Source organism: Diaporthe citri (assembly GCF_014595645.1).
Source record: "Diaporthe citri strain NFHF-8-4 chromosome Unknown scaffold_6, whole genome shotgun sequence".
Classification (NCBI taxonomy): Eukaryota; Fungi; Ascomycota; class Sordariomycetes; order Diaporthales; family Diaporthaceae; genus Diaporthe; species Diaporthe citri.
In genome coordinates, this window is record NW_025064851.1 from 3,525,464 (window position 1) to 3,539,329 (window position 13,866).

At 50.6% G+C, this 13,866-nt stretch overlaps 3 protein-coding genes across 3 annotated transcripts; 2 read left to right on the forward strand and 1 right to left on the reverse strand.

Annotated features, from left to right (window-relative positions):
- Positions 1–1,739: 1,739 nt before the first annotated feature.
- Positions 1,740–3,053, reverse strand: INS49_012944 (uncharacterized protein; the record flags this gene model as incomplete). The annotated part of the gene is made up of 1 exon (XM_043173646.1): positions 1,740–3,053. The coding sequence occupies one exon, from the start codon at positions 3,051–3,053 to the stop codon at positions 1,740–1,742; it is 1,314 nt and encodes a 437-aa protein (XP_043022943.1).
- Positions 3,054–5,141: 2,088 nt separating this feature from the next.
- Positions 5,142–7,545, forward strand: INS49_012945 (uncharacterized protein; the record flags this gene model as incomplete). The annotated part of the gene is made up of 4 exons (XM_043173647.1): positions 5,142–5,172; positions 5,301–5,509; positions 5,563–5,744; positions 5,802–7,545. The coding sequence occupies 4 exons, from the start codon at positions 5,142–5,144 to the stop codon at positions 7,543–7,545; spliced, it is 2,166 nt and encodes a 721-aa protein (XP_043022944.1).
- A 1,769-nt stretch (positions 7,546–9,314) lies between these two features.
- On the forward strand, positions 9,315–11,853 carry INS49_012946 (uncharacterized protein; the record flags this gene model as incomplete). Its single annotated transcript, XM_043173648.1, has 3 exons — positions 9,315–9,359; positions 9,417–10,267; positions 10,323–11,853. 3 exons carry the CDS (start codon positions 9,315–9,317, stop codon positions 11,851–11,853), a joined length of 2,427 nt encoding a protein of 808 aa, XP_043022945.1.
- Between the last annotated feature and the right edge of the window lie 2,013 nt (positions 11,854–13,866).

Consider the following 13,866-nt stretch of genomic DNA (forward strand, 5'->3'; position numbering starts at 1 on the left):
AACTTTGAGTCGCCATCGCGAGTCACTAGCTAGGCGATCACCACGAAGCTCACCCAGCTGCATACGCTGACTCTTTGGGCTGTTTCAAGACCTTGCCCTGTAAATAAACAACTCGACCACCCGTCATTCCGGGGAAACCAAGGTCCACTACCACGCAGAGCCAGCCCACCACCCGCCCAGGCCCGCACGCAAAGCCTCCTCACGGCTCGAGCACACCTTGCAATCTAAACTTCTGACCGGGCGACCACCGGGTCCCGACATGGGAGACCCAGTCCGCCCTGTCCACATCGACCTGACTGACAGTCGTCATCACCCAGCTCCAGCAGGTCGGAATACGTGAGCAGACGGGTCATCTGGGCTTTGAGCTTTGGACCAGAGGGCAAAAAGGGGAGATGCTCGAGTACGACTGGTCGGTTAGCCAAGTGCTCGCACCCCGACAAGCCTCAGAGGATCGTCGCAAAGACTACGAGATACCCAGTAATAGTACTGTCTATATCACAGCTGTCAAAGTGGGCTCTCGAGTCCGCTGCATCACTTCGAGGGCTAAGACAGGCCAGCAGACTACATAGTCCCTACTAGATGTCGAGTACTCGCTCCCTCCCAAGCTAATACTTTCCCAACAGACGGACAGATATGCAGCCAGACCGGCCTGGCCAACATAGCCTACAGCGCACCCCCAGTGGCGAAAACCGCGGTCGTCGCCTGTCGCACCGGATAGCAGGTCGTTGTTACTGGATGTTATCCCGCGTGGTACAGTATCCAGACTAGACTATGTACATCTTTTTTTTTTTTTTTTTTTTCATGCGGTCCCACATCCCACGCGGCGCCCGCCTGCTGCAGGGCCTTTCCCTTCATCCACCCTCGGTTGGCCTCTCGGATCGCCCCGTTCGGGCACCTGGGCACCACTCGGCCGGGCAGATCTGGCAACCCAGCGTTTCGAGAAGGTGTTGAGGGAGACCCAGTTCGCCTTCGTCCCTCCACTCCAGTCATGTGAGACCTGTTCTGGCGTAGACATGGGATTTGCCCCCGTCTCTGTTTGAAAGTCCGGAGCCGCGTCCTCGGTCTCAAGTCCTCAGTACTCGAGAACAACAAATCCGGTAGACTAACTGGCGTATCTCTTTCTGTGCCCCTCTTTCCCTTGCCCCTCAACCCATTTCCCCAGTGCCCTTCCGGCCACCTGGCGGGGAAGACCTCGTGTGACGGGAAATGCCGGCAGCCTGCAGCGTGCTTCCGCAATATGGGCAATTGAGCATGGTGGGCACGCAAGTGTCTCAAACCGGCGCGCAGTTGTCGTAAGGAGATACCTGCAGCGCCGTTGGCGTCTGAGAGGGCAATTTCCTCCTCCTATTCTCGCCGCACAGATCCGCTGAAAGCGCCATGGGCAGCATGGGTGCATAGCAAGCGGGACTGGCCTCCGGCAGACCGTCAATTCCCAGTCACACAGTCGGAACATGCATTCACTACAACTAGGAGTCCTGCAGCCACGTAATCGAAGATGGTTGAGTGTCGGTCCTTGTGTATCTAGCCCATGCATTGTCACTACTAGGAAACCTGAAACTAGGACTGCTGCCTGTATGTAGTCGTCTTCGCTCTGCGATAATTATCCCCTCCTAGCATAGTGCTGTAAGCTGTCCTCCCGACTTCTTGGATATCAATTTTGCACAACGCCTGAAAAACAATGCATGTTACGGAAAATGCAGCCCTCGCGCCGCCGCCGTCATCCTGACACTCCGGAATGGTCAAATCATCTCCTGCACCGTCTCGTTCTTGGCAAGATGAGTAGGGAAGCCTCCAGCAAGAACGGTCCTCAGAAAGTCGACCTTGGCCGACAACGCCCAGCTGTCAATAGTCATCTTGTCCTTGCCGACGCTGATTGTCTGCCGGTACCCAAACTCACTGACGTCACCGCCGTGCGAGCTGACGACGGCGTTGCCACCCGTGTGTGGGTTGGACGCGGCCCATCCAGCGGTCGAGTAGCCCGGTCCCTTGCCTCGTTCGAGACCAGTCGCGATGCTGTTGAAGTCCGACTTGAGATGCCGTCTGTCGCGCTTGGACATGGATTTCGAGCCTCTCGATGCCTCTCGCATCTGCTGCGCCAGTCTCTTGGGGTCGTATCTGAGGTTCATCTTCTCTCCAGAGGATTCCTCCCACTCGGTTGCGCTCTCAAACAGCAGCGCGATGTTGTTGCCGGCGCTGGTCTGCACGTAGGCGTCGGTGCTGTTAAGTTGCTCCACGAAGGCTTCCATGGCTTGCGCACTCTGATCAGAAAGATCCTCCAGATGCGCGGCCATGAAACCCCAGCTCTCGAGGGCAGCGACTACCACGGGCGCGACATCAGCTGCCCCCGCGGTGTGCCCGTCGCTCTCGATGATGTCGAGCATGTACAGCATCATGTCCTCGGCGGCCTCGGTCGATCCATCGCCATACATGGCCGCCACGGCAAGGGCACGGAGCGCTGCGGTCTTGACTTCTTCGGCCCCATCATCCTCGCAAGTGGACTTGAGGCTTGAAACGTACTGGTCGAGGACTGTGTCGGTAGGGTTCGTAAGGATCGTCACCGAAAGGGCCTTAAGCGCAAGGGTGCGTTCGGTCGCGCTGATGCCCGACTTAATTGCTCTCACAAGGCCAAGCACCAGGTCGTTCATGGGCGCCTCGATCTCTGAGCGGACGTAGTAATGCCGCGCCAGGTGCAGGTACGATTTCAGCATATCCTCCCTCTCCTGGTTGCTGATTTTCTTGCGCTCGCCAGAGCGGCCACCGGCGACAATCTGCGAGACTCTTGCGTCCACGCGGTCGACCCAGGCGCGACCAGTACCGTCGTCGTCGCCGTGGTCGGAGGTACCTGAGGTGGTGCTCATGGTCATCATGTCGTCGAAATCGGAGTCGCTATCGCCCTCGTCCTCGGACGCGTAGCGGCTAGGTGCGCGCGAGCCAGCGGGGGAGTGTCCGGGCGAGGTGATTGGCGTCGCGGACTTGGAGTCGGGACGCGAGCGCGCCTTGCGGGACTGTGTCTTGCCACTCTCGAGGAGGGCCTTCTTTCGGAGGTCGTGCATGATGGATGTAGTTGACCGCGGAGTGCGGTTTCAGCGACTCTTGCGATGGTGCAGAAATGGACGAAGGGGCGGCTCGTAAAGCCCACTGTGTCCTGTTGTTGTGCCCAGACAAAAGTCGGCGCGGCACGGTGTGATGCGTGCTAAGTGTGGGAATGATCAAATGCTCTGTGATGTTGTGATGCAAAGATGGAGGCGGGAACAGTGTTCGTGGGTAGAATGGTGCTCGAAACAAAATCCATGAGGGTTGATCGCGCGTGTTACGGGTTTAAAAGGTTGCAAAGGTGGCGTAGAGACTACGTGCGTGTTTAGGATGGAACTGGGACGAAATAAAATCAGGAGGGTGAAATGGGCTGGGGGGTTTTGAGCAGCACACAATTTGGGTGGTGACGGAAGAAATCCCAGTTGCCTCCGTCGGGCGTGTCTGGCCACTCACATGTGCACCGAAAGCGATCAACCTGGACCAATTGTAGGAATGCTACTTTTATTGTACGGTGTGACCCGTGTCTGCCGGTTCAGCCCGTCAGAATCATGTCACCTGCCCAGCCCCAGGTTCGCAGATTACCTGTGTACATTCCATGTTTCCCATGAATATATTCGTTTTTGCCATCTTCTCGTCCCCGACTGACTCATATGCACAGCAGTAACAGAGCCTTCTGCTGACCTGAGATACAAGACTGTTCCTTGGTGACGACAGTCAGGCAAGCCTTACCAGTCACGGCCCACCTTTCCTGTCGACCAGCCCGCCTCCTGTGCGGTCGCTGTGGGTCAACCGATGCAATGGGCGGGGCACTGTAGGGGGAAGCTGGCCAGTGCGGTGAGCAGGGGGCTAAAGTGATTGCAGAGGCGCTAGGCTGGAAATCGTTTCGCTTGACTTGTGCCGAGCCGAGGTGGACACTGTTTTGTACACTGTGTGGGCGTCGATAGTGAATGGACAAGTCCAACTGAAATAATGCGGAGGATCATTGGCCATGCCGTGATGAAGCGTCTCCAAGGCCTTTGAGTCGAGGGCGTATTGTGCACTGCTGTATGTACAACGAAAGTGCTGCAAGCCCAGTCCATGACTGGGTAGGTACTTCTAGCCGTGTTTGCCTGGGGCTGCCTGGTTGCCCTGTGAGTCCGTGAGTCTGAGACTCCACCCGCCGCAGGCAGTCACGTCCATGTCAGTTGCCTCGGGCGTTTCCTCTCCAGACGGGAGCTCTTGAAACGAGGACCCCGCTTGCCAGTATCTACCAAGTGGCAGGTATACTTTTAGATAGCATCTCTACTCTCCTCACTCTGCTCAGACAGATCTGCTCACGTACATTGTGGGTGATTGCTCGTGGCGATAACAACGGAGTGATGGACTCTTAGTTGCAGTAGTTAACTGTGCACCAACCTCTCTCCACTCTGCCCACTCAGCTGCCACCCCAAGACGTCCTCACCAGATAGCTACAAGCGCGGGGGGAGATCCGCAATCCATGAGCAGCTGACGTGATAACAGGAGGCTCGGGCGACGGGCATCCAGCGGCCTACCTGCGAAGTCTACCTGCTACCTACTAATGGGTACAAGGTGCCAAGTAGCTTCCTCTCTTATCTAGCAGTCCCTGATTGCTGCCTGCTAGCCGAGCACACACGACTGCTCTGTCCATCCCTAACAGTACCAGCGGCACAGCACTGCACATCGAGTAGGAAGGGAGCTCAAGTGGACCTACAACCCCCCCTGCCCCACCTTCCCTCCCGCACCTCTCCATCTACACCTCCCATCTCCAAACCACCGCCGCCCTTTCCCCTTGGCCTCTCTTTGACTTGGACTTGATCGACGCCGTCAAGCCCTTCGACTGTTAGACTGTCATCGTCTCTGTCTTCTCCGCATCCTTTCTGTCTTAAATCGTCTGGTCCCCCTCTTAAATGCGACCGTCTCGAGGTGACGAGTCCACGTCCTCGCCGTCCTCAGGCCTACGTATCTAGCCTGACAAACCGCTTGTCCTAGACCGGACAATCAACCTCGCTGGAGCCTTGTTGGATTGGCCTTCGAGCAAATAACACTTGTCTCTTCCCTGGAACCCACTCATCAATAAAGCCCACCTTGTCAACATTCACTTGCACAAAATGGCCGTAAAAGTCACGGACGAGGATTCTGGTAAGTCCCATGCCCTCAGCCCATGCCACCCCCCTCCCCTCCGCTTCCTGTACTGCCTCATCGCTGGCAGTGAAGTCCACCTTGGGCTTCATTCTTTGATGAATTGTTCTGAGAGTTGCAACGAACAGTCCTTATCTTGCTGTCGACCAAGAGCCCCACCAGCATTACGCACCCGGAGCGACGAATCCTCCTCACCCAGTCCCGACCAACACTCAAGATCGGACGGTCAAGTAATCGCTCTGCCTTGGGCCTGACACCGACACTCGACAACGGGTACTTCGACTCTCCCGTTATGAGTCGAGAACACGCCGAGATCGAAGCCGACATTCCCAGACAGGTCAGTCATATAGCCCATATACGTTGACGTACAACGGATCTAATTGGTTCCAGGTCGTCAGAATCCGTGACGCAGGCTCTATGCACGGCACATACCTCAACGACGAACAGCTCGACACTGAGGTTGCCCGGCCTCTTGTTGTCGGTGACGAGGTCACCTTTGGCTCGTCTGTTTACCGAAACCAGAAGACCTTCAAGCCTGCTACCGTGACAGTTGGCATAGAATTTCAAACTGCGTCAGTTTTTGCTACATGTCATGAAGTAAGAACAACACTAACGACACATTATAGCAGTCAAGCGGATCATTCCCCTAGCCGTGTCTTCACTGTTCCGGACGACTGCTCGACTGACGAGAACGAACCTTTGGATGACAACGCGCCTCAGAAGATCCCAACCTACATTTCTGAACAAGAGATCAATCCGTGGAGGGAAGAGATGAACGAACAACAAGATGTGGTGCGCCAGATTGACGGCATCATCGAGATCGAATCCACTTCCGAGTCGGACTCCGACGCTCTTCCACATGATTGCATTTCCATTCTGTCCGGTGATGGCGATCACGATGCTATGGATGCCGGAGATCTAGCCGCAGAGTTTGATGATGACGATGACGAGTCAATAAGCTTGACGGATGATGAGGAAACAAGCTCTGCACCGGCGAGTCCCGTCGAGTCTATTGATCTTGACGATCTTGATCTCGAGGACAACAATGGTGTTCGTTCGCCATCCTGGAATAGTGTTTCCACGGATCCACAGAGTGAACATATGGCAGAGCAGCCTCCATCTGGCCACAATTCCGAAGACGAACAAGGCGTTTTCCTCTATGATTCGGAGTCTGAAGAGATGGATGACATTGACCCCATCGATGTCGACTTTGACCCTTACGCGCAACCCGTCATCCATCAGAGCCAGTATCCGCCAGCACAGACAACTCTTCCGACCCAACCAATTCCATCCGGACATCCTATCCTCCCGTCAATCAGCACCGCGGTGTCTCAGCAGGGTTACCCCGATTTCAATTGCCAACTCGCCCCAGTAATGCAGCCAGCGCCACGCCAGCCAAGCCCATCTGACGCCGTTCTGCCGGTTGGCCGTCGTCACCATGGGTCGGAGGACGATTGTGTCGTCACAGTGAAGAGCTTGGGACTTAAGAGCGGCAAGCCTGATTTTTTCGAAGCCCGAGAGCAGAACAAAATCAAAATGGCTCACTCGGGGGCGTTTCATGGTCCGGGTTCCAACCCATTCGCACAGATAGCCTCGGACACAGCCAACATCGATAAGGACGTACCCCGTCCTGTGACCGAGGATATTCTACAATGCCCTACGTCTTCATCCACGGAGGTTGAGCATCCATCTGCTTCTGCATTGAATAAGGAAGCTCAACCAGAACCAAACCCTCAGCTCGAGGCTCATACGGCACCAGTGCCACAGCCTTTCACAGGTTTCTCGGCCCGAATGAAAAGTCAAGGCAACCAAGCACTCGCGAAGAGCTCGTATGACTTCATACCAATGACTCTCGAAGACGCTCTCTCGGCTGCACCTCTTGAGGAGACTTCTGAGACGGACATCAAAATGCAGGAAGCTGTAGATCCGACGTGGACTGCAGCTTCTGCTGACGAGTTGTTCCAAATGAAGCAATTGGCCCAGATTCGAACGAATGAGGCGTCAGGGTGTCGTTTGGACCCTCCGGAAGCGCCTATGGCCGCCGAACGCCCAGAGCCGCGAAAAGACACTACCAAGGGCAAGCGCAAGGCAGCCGACATTTCGGACACAACTGACGAGGAGCGCATGTGGCAAGAGCTGGAGGATGCTGGCGTGGTGCTTGAGCCCAGCAGCCCTGCCCTTACTCAGCCAGAGATCGAAATGGACTTGTCGAGGCTCTCCTTCCACAATACCTCAGAGCAAGGATCCACAGCCGTGAGACCAACCAAGATGAGGAAAATCGCAGAACGGGTTGGATACGCTGCCCTTGGTGGTGCCACTGTCGGCGCGATGGTTTTGACGTCGCTCATCTACACTGCGCCCAACTTTGCGTGAGCCATGGTTGGCCTGCGAACTCATTCACTTTTGCCTTGTTGTTACGTGTGCTTGCATGAACCTTGTTCAGGTTGAAAGGCGGGATTGTTTTTTTTTTTTTTTAAGGATGAGCAGGAAAGGCGTTAATTTCCTAAACTTTATTCTCCTCCTGAGGTTAGGAGATGCTTCTGTAGGTTGGAGCTCAGGCAAGGCAGTGTGATACTCTGGATCAACGGGGCATGCCACAGGAGGGGTCAAGGCTTTCCTATGTGCTGCACGGATTCGACCGATTTCTGGGCCGTTATGATCACTACGGCAGACGATTATGATTGATTTTTGAGTCTATTCTTTCCAGGTGTTGAGGAGATAGCTTTCCAGCACAATGCCACGCTGCTCAAGACTTATCAGTTGTCGACTGGTCGCCAAACATGAATTTTGAACTCCCGCCGTGATCACGGACTCCTGGGAGATGCACGATCATCTGCTTGCAGATCATCCACATATGCCCAATCAGGTCAGCGGGACTATCATGGCATGAACTTGCCTTTAGACTGGGTGAATAGCTTGCCCAGGGCTAGCTGCAAAGAACAGACAGCGCTCCGGCAGAGAAGTTGGCTGCTGTTAGTATCATCATCTTCTACCGGGCCACATGAGATTGATCACTGAGGGGCAATGCGTGAGGGAGGATGCGCAGCAGAATCCTCACGGTCCTTGATGATAGACCACTCGCAAATCATATCAAGACCAACGTGGAGGATAGGTATAGGTCGCAGTAAAGTCTCCTGTTTGTTGGTCATCTGCCCTTCCGAGCGGCTCATGTGGAAGGGCCAGAGACAATTTTTGTTCCCTGGTAGAGCAGTCTCTGTGTCAGAGCATGCATATGTACGTACGTGTGGTGTATGTGTGTAAGCTAGACCAGATTTAGATGTCCATATCGGTCAAGGCATAGGAAGATAATGGTCGAGAGGCTGATGTTGAACTGGTCCCAAGAATAGGACATGAAGGCATGCGCGAGCCCAAAATATAGATCTGAACCTGAATATAGTGCTATCACATGCACTGTCATCATCATCTCAGCCTCCTAAGCTTTGACGCCAACAAGGATCTGAGGATTTCCTCATGAGCGATATAACGTACGTGAACAGCTCTCAACTATGATAAGAACGGCTTTTGATGACTTTCATTTCTCCAAGCATGATCCAGAAACTTACTTACCCACTGTCGGCATTCACCACCGCTAGCATACTCTTATGATTAATTTAAGTGCCTCTAGCACGATATTATTCGCAAATAAGGGACTTCCACTGCATGAATTTGATTTTGACAACAGGTGCATTGGGTGGTATATATGAACTTGTCCAGAGTCTTGAAACTGTGCATAGCTTGATTATCGGCCGGCTGTATTCCATCTGGTTGGTGATCGAGTTCGTTCCAGCTTACATGTAAGATAATGGTAGACTGGTAATAGGAAATATACAGCGGGGTATGCAAGACAATATGACCTGCACAGCTTCCAGTTCGATCAAGGAGAGAAAGTAGTGAATTTGCTGTCTTTCGTCGGGCCTCTTACAGCAAAGGTTCCTTGCAAACGCAGGCAAAATGCTGACTATAGATGTGATACTGATTGGTCACACCCCTGCTCGGGTATCTGGGGTGCAGACGGGAACCGGCTCCGCACTCGGCGGGCTGCATGGTTCGCTCGCCTTTTTTGGGGCCAATTTTTTTTCCCTCTGGAAGAATCGCAGAAGAGTCATTCTCTACACACACAACTCCATGTGTCCCCGGTCACAATGAGGTCAATTGAAGTCGCCAGGCGCTCAGGAGCGTTGGCGAGGGTAAGCCAGTCCCTCAAAAACCCAAAACGCACCTTGGGACTGACAATTCTCGACCAGGGCGCCCTCCACCGACAACAACTCCGTTGCGCCCCGACTTACACTTACACGCAGACTCGCCGCCTTCTTTCGACCGGACCGGCCCTGCCCCCTGTTTACGAGACGCTCTACACGAAATACGCCGAAGTTAGACGAGTGCTGGGGCCGCAGAGGCTCACGCTTGCTGAGAAGATCCTCTACAGCCACCTGAACAATGTCGAAGAGAATCTCATGACCAACACCAAAAATGGCCGCGACATCCGAGGAAAGGCAAACCTGCCGCTCAAGCCCGACCGGGTGAACATGCAGGATGCTTCCGCCCAGATGGCCCTGCTGCAGTTCATGGCGTGCAACCTCCCCCAGACCGCGATCCCCGCGAGCATCCACTGCGACCACTTGATTGTTGGCGAGCAGGGCGCCGACAAGGATCTGTCTGCCGGCCTGAGCGCGAACCAAGAGGTCTTCGACTTTCTCGAGTCTGCGGGCAAGAAATTCGGCATCGACTTCTGGCCGCCCGGGGCCGGTATCATACACCAGACTGTGCTAGAGAACTATGCCCGGCCGGGCCTGATGATGCTGGGCACGGACAGCCACACGCCCAACGCCGGTGGCCTCTGTACCATCGCCATCGGTGTCGGTGGTGCTGATGCCGTCGAGGCCCTTGTCGGTGCGCCCTGGGAGCTCAAGGCACCCAAGGTCCTGGGCGTGCGCCTGACGGGCAAGCTCAACGAATGGGTCTCGCCCAAGGACATTATCCTGCACCTAGCCGGCAAGTTGACTGTCCGTGGCGGAACTGGTTTTGTCGTGGAGTATTTCGGGCCGGGTGTTGAGACGCTCAGCTGCACTGGAATGGCCACAGTGTGCAATATGGGGTGAGCACAAGTTTGGCTGCTTCTAGATCTTGGCTGGGTTGCTAACGTATTCTAGTGCTGAGGTCGGTGCAACAACCTCGGTGTTTCCCTTTACAGAAGCTTCTGCGAGGTATCTCGAAGCCACCAGGAGAGGAGACTTGGCCAGTGCGGCCAAGATCTTCCAGAGCTTCCCCGGGGTCGGCAACTCGGAAGACGCGTACTTCAGGTTCAAGGCCGACGAGGGTGCGGAATACGACCAGCTGATTGAGATCAACCTCTCGGAGCTGGAGCCGCACATCAATGGACCCCACACCCCAGATCTGTCGACGCCTCTGTCCCAGTTCAAGAAGACTGTGCAAGAGGAGCAGTGGCCTGAAAAGGTCTCCGCAGGCCTCATTGGCAGCTGCACCAACAGCTCTTACGAGGACATGACCAGGGTGGAGAGCATAGTGAAGGCCGCTGAGGCCGCTGGGCTGAAGCCTGCCACTGATTTCTACGTCACGCCTGGCAGTGAGCAGATTCGAGCAACTCTAGAGCGCGACGGCATTTTGGAATCATTTACTGGCGCGGGCGGCATCGTTCTCTCAAACGCATGCGGGCCCTGCATTGGACAATGGAATCGACGAGACGGCGTTGAGAAGGGTACGCCAAACGCGATATTGACATCTTATAACCGAAATTTCCGTGGCCGGAACGATGGCAACCTCGACACCATGAACTTCCTCGCCTCCCCTGAAATAGTCACCGCAATGGCGTTTGCCGGTTCTACAACCTTCAACCCCATGACAGATACACTTAAGACGCCCGACGGTAAAGATTTCCGCTTCCCGGCACCAAAGGGCATGGAAGACCCTAAAACCCCCTTTGAGTACGGCAACGAGACATTCAAGGTCGCGTCACAAGCGCCAGACCCGAGCGTCCCCGTGGCCATCTCTCCCACCTCGGAGCGTCTTGCCCTCCTCGACCCGTTCGAGCCATTCCCTGACCACGACCTCACCGGCCTCCAAGTCCTCGTCAAGGTCAAGGGCAAGTGCACGACCGACACGATCTCCGCAGCAGGCCCGTGGCTCAAGTACAAGGGTCACCTCCCCAACATCGCCACCAACACCCTCAACACGGCCGTGAACGCGGCCACGGACGAGGTGAACGCGGCGTACGACTTCGACGGCGGCAAGCACACGATCCCGGACCTCATGAAGAAGTGGAAGCAGGAGAACCGGCAGTGGCTCGTGGTCGCGGAGCACAACTACGGCGAGGGCTCCGCGAGAGAGCACGCGGCGCTGCAGCCGAGGTACCTGGGCGCGAGGATAATCGTGTGCAAGAGCTTCGCGCGCATCCACGAGACGAACCTGAAGAAGCAGGGAGTCGTGCCCCTGACGTTCGCGAACGAGGCCGACTACGACAAGATCGACGCGTGCGATGAGGTCGCCACCGTCGGGCTGTACGAGATGCTGCGCAACCAGGGCCGCGGCGACGTGCAGCTGAGGGTGACCAAGAGGGGGACGGGCGAGGAGTTCCTGATCCCCGTCAAGCATGCGGTCAGCAAGGACCAGGCGGGCTTCATCCTGGCTGGAAGTGCTCTGAACCTGCTCTCAAAGGGGGTTTGAGTGGAGAGGCTCTCTGGATGGCGTTAAACAAAAGCGAGAACAAGAGAAAGAAAAAGGACCTGTTGGTAAAGATACCAGGGGAGGCTTGTGTGCTTTACGAAATGTGTATATGAAATGGCGCATGTGTCTGACAGCTCGGGCGTTGCTGGCTTTTGACAATTGAAACAAAGATTTCTAGTGGCTTTGGGGTCTTGCCTGTTCGAATCTATCCAGGCATTTAGAACGGTGAGGCCTCACTGCAACATTTATGTGATGTTGACGGCAAGACTTGACTGTATGGATGCGATCCAAGCCTCGTGGCATTAAGATCCAATTTTTATGAAGATGGATATTCGTATCCACTAAAACGGATGGTACATCCATAATATACCTGCTAACTAAGCATTATTACGTAACTACAACCTTACCACACTACCCCATAATGCTCTTTATAGCTGTAATTATTAATGCCCCTGCATAGCCTTTATTATTATTAAATTTAATATAATTATTATATATTAATATTATATTAAATTAATTAAATGCTTATTAAAATTAATTAATTTAATATTAAAAATAATATTTAATTATTTAAAATTTAATTTTTTAATATTATAATAATAATATAAGTTTTAAATTACTTTAATTTTAAAATATAATAATAAATTAATTATTATAATTAAAACATTAATATTATTATTATTAATTATTATTAATTAATACTTTTTAACCTTTTTTTCTTTTTAAAACTTTTTTATAATAAATATAATATTTATAAAAATCTTAAGTTTAATTTAAATAAAATTATAAAATTTATTAAATTTTTTATAATATTAATAAAAATAAATATTAAATATATAAAAATAATATATATAAACATAACATGCCTATATAATAAGTGCATACATGCAATGCATAAATTTAAAGGTGCATAATTTAAATTAATTTTATTAATAGCAGCTGCCAGCTGGTAATTATATATAACTATATACAAACCACCCAAGCTAGCCCATAGCTAAACAGCTGCAAGTTATAACTTTATTATAACTTATATTTTAATATTATAATTAAATTAATTATATATTTTATTTATTTATTATTAATTATATAAAAGCTAAATTAATATTAATTAATGCTGTTGGCGGGTGCAGGGAATTACGTGAGAAATGGTACCGCGCTAAATTCCGGCTGGCTATAAAAAGCTAGCTTTTACGCTTATTCTAAACATTCTTTTAAGAAATCAACTCTTTTCTTTTTATATATATTTAGTGCTTTAATTAAGCTTTTCTTATTTTTAAGAATTTTTAAAATATTTATTTTTTCCCTTTCTTTAGTTTCCTTTTATTCCTATTTTCCTTTTTTATTATATTAAAGCTCCTCCTTAAGTTATCCTTAAGAGGGTTTAGCAGAACCTATCCCTTATTATTTAGGTGGCTTGTTTTTATTAATAATTTAGCCTAGGTATGATTTTAATTTTATATATCTTTAATTAATAATAAGAAAAATAAAAAGTTAGCTATAAGCTAATTATTTATTAATTTTATTTTTTTTTATTTCTATATTAAATATTGCTAAATTATTTTATATTTTAGCTTAAAGCTTTAATTAAAGCTTATATTTATCTTTAACTTATTATAAAGAAAAGTTAAGTATAATTAAACTTATAATAATATTATAAGTACCTTAGGATTATTTTTTAATTTTAAGGTACTTTTTATACTTTTAATATTTAAATAAAATATTATCTTAATCTTATATTAATACGCTATTAAGCTTTAAACTTATTTTAAGTTTCTTATTAAAGATTATGCTTAAAATATAGTAATAATATAAACTTAAAACTAAAATAATAAATTTAAACTTTATAAACATTACTTAATATTAATTAAAAGTGCTTTAAACTCTTAATTAATATTTATTATTATTATTATAACCTTAAGTTTAAAATAAAGGGGGCTATAATATAAAATTAAGGCACTTACCTTGCTTACTTATAGATTTAATAAGTAATATTATATTATGCATTTTTATATT